The 5,751-nt window shown below is 41.1% G+C and overlaps 1 protein-coding gene across 1 annotated transcript; it reads right to left on the reverse strand.

Annotated features, from left to right (window-relative positions):
• Positions 1-2,381: 2,381 nt before the first annotated feature.
• On the reverse strand, positions 2,382-5,441 carry TOMM5 (translocase of outer mitochondrial membrane 5). Its single transcript, XM_012769090.3, has 2 exons — positions 5,231-5,441; positions 2,382-2,613 (listed from the first exon to the last, which is right to left on the reverse strand). The coding sequence occupies exons 1-2, from the start codon at positions 5,349-5,351 to the stop codon at positions 2,579-2,581; spliced, it is 156 nt and encodes a 51-aa protein (XP_012624544.1). The 5' UTR covers positions 5,352-5,441; the 3' UTR covers positions 2,382-2,578.
• Positions 5,442-5,751: the final 310 nt, after the last annotated feature.

Consider the following 5,751-nt stretch of genomic DNA (forward strand, 5'->3'; position numbering starts at 1 on the left):
TTTCCTCACTTGACTCCCAGAACATTGGCAAGGTGTCATTCCTCACTTGGGAGACTGAAAAAAATCTTTCTTCTCTAAGGAACCACCAGCTCAAAAGGAAATAACTAAAGATACTAACATAAAAGTTTTCTAAACTATTAATATATGGCCCAATAGAAAGCCCTTGAGCAAAGCTCAACATCAACAAGCTCCACCTACTCAGAGCCGGTACTCAATGTTAGTTCCAGTTCCCTATTTTTATTTTTTATATATATATATTTTTTAAGAGACAACGTCTCACTGTTGCCCATGCTGGAGTGCAGTAGCATGATCACAGCTCACTGCAGCGTTGCATTCCTGGGCTCAAATGATTCTCTTATCTCAGCCTCCTCAGTAGCAGCACATGCCATCACACCTGGCTAATTTTTCCTGTTCTTTGTAGAGACAAGGTCTTGCTATGTTGCCCCGGCTGGCCTTGAGTAGCTCCTAACCTTAAGTAATTCTCCTGCCTCAGCCTCCTGAGTCACTGAGGATAACAGACATGAACTACCACACCCAGCTCCTATTTTTTTTTTTTTTTTTTGAGACAGAGTCTCACTCTGTAGCCCGGGCTAGAGTGCCATGGCATCATCCTAGCTCACAGCAACCTCAAACTCCAGGGCTCAAGTGACCCAGCTCCTATTTTTAAATATGAGCAGACAACCAACAATTACCAGATATCTAAGGAAGGCATCTAATATGAAAGAAACAAAAACAGAGAAAACCAGTTTTAGGTAAAACAGACTGGAGAAAAAAGAAGCCATCAGAAGTACTATCATTCTACAAAGAGAGGAGATGCAAAATGAAAGAAAATCATCAATAAAAACCTACAAAATTTCTGAGAACTAAGAGACACAAGTATCAAGTTTAAACAGGTTCAGCAAGTACTGAGCATGGTGAATTAAAATAAAAAAACACCAAATTATGTCATCATGGAATATAAGAATACCAGGAACAAAAGATTCTTGTTTCTCAGGAAGAAAAACTTTAGTCCCACAAAAATATTAGACATCACTGACCGCCAGGGACAAAGGTGGAAAGCCTTAAAACTCTGAAGGAAAATGATTTGCAACCTAAAACTTTATATTCAGCAAACTATCAATCAAATCACTGCCTAGAAAAGACCAGCAAGGTTTTAAAAATGTTTGCTTCCTATGCCACCTTTCTCAGGACACTGCTGAAGAAAAGGTTCCATCAAAAAACAAGAGACTAAACCAAGAAGACAAGGTAACAGAAAACAAAAGATCCAACATGGGAGAAGAGAAAAAGAAATTCCCAGAATGATGGTGAAGGGAATTCCCACAATATAGCCACACATCAGGCACAGAAGACTATCATATAAGTCCAGCCTGGGGCAGATCAAAAGGCTACGGGGAAGATTTATTCAGGAAGATGAAACAGAGCACCTAAGCTGGGCATTGTGAGAGATTTAGACAAATGGCAAGAAGTTTAGTTGATTTAGTGGAAAGTTCACGCAAAACAGCCTAGGAAAAACAAAAAGACATGCCAGAAAAGAAAACCACAAATCTCACTTAGAATCGTAATGACACTGACCCAATCACAATCACATTACATTGTCCACTGGAAGGAAGAGATGACAAGTAAAAAGAGGTGAATGTAGTTGTCTCTGAGGGGAAGGTTAAGGACTCCCCAATAAACCTGGAGGACTATTTGACTTAAAAATACAGTATTTTTTCCTTTGGTAGTATTTCCTATACTCAGCATCATGTGGTAATGCTGCCTTTCACTAAAACTGCTTGTTAATAAAACACAATGCCACTTTATCAAGATAGCAAATTCTCAAGTCTAGAACAAGAGGAACTCAATGTAGCTTGTAATCATCACAATATCGTAAGAGTCTCACCAGTGATTGATGGTTTGCAGCAAAAAGCAGGATAAGAAAAATAGAAACTCATCTGGGAATGGTGGCTCATGCCTACAATCCCAGCACTTTGTGAGGCTGAGGCAGGAGGACTGCTTGAGGCCAGGAGTTTAAGATTCTCCTGGGCAACATAGCCAGACCCTGTCTCTACAAAACATAAAAAAAATAAGAAACCCAATTTTTTAAAATTGCTATGTTTATTAAAAACTAATGGTCCTGTGCTTAAATGTCACTGTGGTTGTGTGCTGACTTCCATAAAACATACATAATTAATTATAAGGGACTCTTCACAAATACATGCCAGACAGAAGTAAAAAGGTAAACAGAAATGACTGATAAGACAGTGCCATTTCAGACACAGTTCCCTTATAATTAACACTTGCTTGAAAATGGAGTTTGACATTACTAATTTACAATCATGCCAACATTCACAGAGGCCAAATATCACAGGCATAAAGGCACACCATGACCACAAGATGTCTTTCATTCTTCCCAAATAGTTTTATATTTTAGCTATGAAGGTCAGTTACCAGAGTCAAACTTGTTCTTAACAAGTAGAATTTTTATGTCCATTCAATCAAAGTCTCTTACACCTTTCTGGACCTATTCATTTGCAGATAGGAGTAGAAACTGAAACCAAGTTCTTCATATCATACATTCACATGTGATGTCCAATCTTCATATGCTGTCCAATTTCTTTAAGATAAAAGGAGCTGAAAGAAAAACAAATAAATCTAAAATTAGTTTTCAGATTTATTAATCCACAGGCTACATTACAGAATTTTAAGACTGGGGGGCAAAACAGGTTTAGCTCAACATATTTGACATATTTTTTTAAAAAACAAATCCAAGTAATGGTCAAATCTCTGCCTGCATAATTAAGCAAAAGGGGCTCACTGCCTTCCAAGGCAGTCCATTCAGTGTCACTCAGCTATGATTGTTATAAATTTCATTCTTGTACTGTACAAAATCTCTTATCCAGGTGGTTCTCCTCTTAGGGCCATAAAGTATAAATCCAATCCTCTTTCAAATGATAACCCTTTACCATGGTAATTTATTTTAACTGTAAAAGGAACAAAACTCTAGAGGAAACAAATGGTCACTTTTCACCTTATAGACTCATATAAAAGGTAGAGGATAGGGGAAAATAACACTGAGCTAGGGAACTAGAAGAGCTGGACACCTATTTTTGTCTTCTCTCTGATTAGCTATATATCACTTTTGCACTCCAGATCACATCTGCTAGTCTTATCTCAGTTATTATGAGGGTCTGATAAGATGGTGCATAGAAATGTCTAGAAAACTAAGAAGTGTAGTCATATGGATCTAAAGAAGTGATATTATTGTCCTGTGTAAAAGTGCTGTGGCCAGAAAAGCTGTTAGAATGACCTTCTTTCTCAATACTCATACTAACAGAACATTTTGTTAATATTAAACTGAAGATACTGAGATCTGTCAGAAGCTGATAAAGTCAGCAGTATAGCTACTCTTTTCTATTTCTTAATTACGGGAAAAAATCCATTAAATGATAAACAAAATGTAGTATATCCATACAATGAAATCTTATTCAGCCATAAAAAAGAATGAAGTTCTAAGATATGCTACAACATAGATGAGCCTTGAAAAAATTATGCCAAGTGAAATAAGCCAGACACAAAAGGCCACATATTTTCCAATTCCATTTAAATGAAACATCCAGAATAGACAAATCCACAGACAGAACGTAGATTAATAGTTGCCAAGAGCTGGAAAAAGGGGGAATTGGGTGACAACTAATGGGTATGGTGTTTCTTTTAGGGGGAAAAATATCATAAAATTGATTATGGTGATGGCTGCAAAACTCTGACTATGCTAAAAACCACTGGTACACCTTAAATGGGTATTCAATTGTATAATATACACATTATATCTCAACTTAAAAGTGATAATAAACCACTTCAGGCTGGGCACCGTGGCTCACACCTATAATCCTAGTACTTTGGGAGGCTGAGGCAGGAGGACTGCTTGAGGCCAGGAGTTCAAGACCAGCCTGAGCAAGAGTCAGACTTCCTTTCTACAAAAAAAAAAAAAAAAAAAAAAAAAAATAGCTGGTGTGGTGACATGCACCTGTAGTCTCAGCTACTGGGGAGGCTGAGGCAGGATAATTGCTTGAGGGCAGGAGCTTGAAGTTGCAGTGAGCTATGATGACACCACACCACTGCACTCTAGCCTGGGCAACAGAGAGTGACCCTGTCTCCAGCTTGCTCACTCACCCATCCCCCCCCAAAATCTGGGAGTTGTAAGAAGCTGTTCAGTGAAGATGATTTGGGTTTTTCTGTTCTCCAAGGCTCCCTCTCCTGGGGAAGCAGAATAATACCACAGTGAAAGAGGCACTGCATAAGGGAGACTGTGGCATCAGTGGCTCTAGGCTAGGCCCAACATGAGCCTTCTGTAAGATGACGTTGGTATGGCCTTCACTTACTTAAACCATCACTACATCAACATCCAGACCAACCAACAATATACAGCATGGAACAATGAAAAGGATACTGAAATGAGACTGAGGAGATGGGGGCAGGTCACTCCTGAGATTTATATAAGTTAGGGAACTGATCTATAAAGCTGCTTCCAGTTCTTATATTCAGTGTGAATGTAACTGTTAGACTTTGCATAAGTCCCCTCTGAAAGATGAGTTGTCATTTGCAAAAGGGATATCTTAATCTTGCCTCCCTCCATTATCAAAAACAAGTAAATTAAGTAACTTTCTGCCAGCTGTAAAATCAGATAAAATCCCAGATATCTGCATTAATCCTATAGACTCACAGATTTTTCATTCCTTCATAAAAAAAAAAAACAAACCAATTTTTATGTCACCCTATACAAAGGAACAGAAATGAAGCAAAGCTGTTTCAATTTCAAAGGTCAGTACTGAAGGAATGGAACCTGGTATTGAGTTCTGGATTCTAGGTCAAGATCATTCACTGAATGGGTGAATGACCTTGGGCCAGCCATTTCCCTACTCTGGTACTGTTTCTCTGTTTGCAAAACGAGGCAGTTGCTCCGGAGGTTATTAACCCTTGAAGCTCTTCCAGTTCAAATGCACTTGATGTTGGGAAGGCCAGAATGATTAAACACGCTCGCCAGGCTACCACGTGCACTTCAGTACCTCCTGCCTACAGACCTCAAATCTCACCTACGCCGATAGCTCTCGACGTGCACGCCCCTTATTCCCCCGCGACCGCTCAGCTTGGCTCCTCAAAGGCCCCTAACGGCCTGTAGGGCTAGAATGAGGTGGGCGGCGTGGGCTAGCTCCCTGCTGGTCTCAGGGTCACAGCACAGGAGGATACTCACTGACTCGCAGCAAGGCCACGTAGATGAGGAAGTTCCGTATGGAGGAGAGCACATCCTCGCGCATCTTCCGTTTCATCTCCTCCGGGTCCAGCTTCGGCGCGAGGCCCTCGATCCGGAACATCACGACTCTATCTCCCCAGCTTTCAGCCGCCGCGCTTTGCTCTTCTCAGTGCACGCCTCGCGCCCGGAACTCGGCCCAACCCCACTTCCGGTTCCCGCCCCTCGTTTCCACGCGCTGCAACGGAAACCTGCGAGGGACAATCCGCGTCCTGACCGAGCCAACCTGGAGAAGGGCTGCCTGAAGGGGGCGGCCGCAATCTTCGCGACGCAGACTTGGGTTCCTGCCCCCACCCCACCCCCATCCCGCCGCCCCGTTGTTTCTTTGATAATCTCTGTCCAGCCCTCCCAAATGCTTTTATGCCCTGGAGGTACCACCATAAATAATGATAAGGCACTTAGGTACCACCATAAATAATGATAGCTAACTTTTATTGACTACTCCATACAATTGTACCCCATGA

This window comes from Microcebus murinus, chromosome 12 (genome assembly GCF_040939455.1).
Source record: "Microcebus murinus isolate Inina chromosome 12, M.murinus_Inina_mat1.0, whole genome shotgun sequence".
In the NCBI taxonomy this organism is placed as follows: Eukaryota; Metazoa; Chordata; class Mammalia; order Primates; family Cheirogaleidae; genus Microcebus; species Microcebus murinus.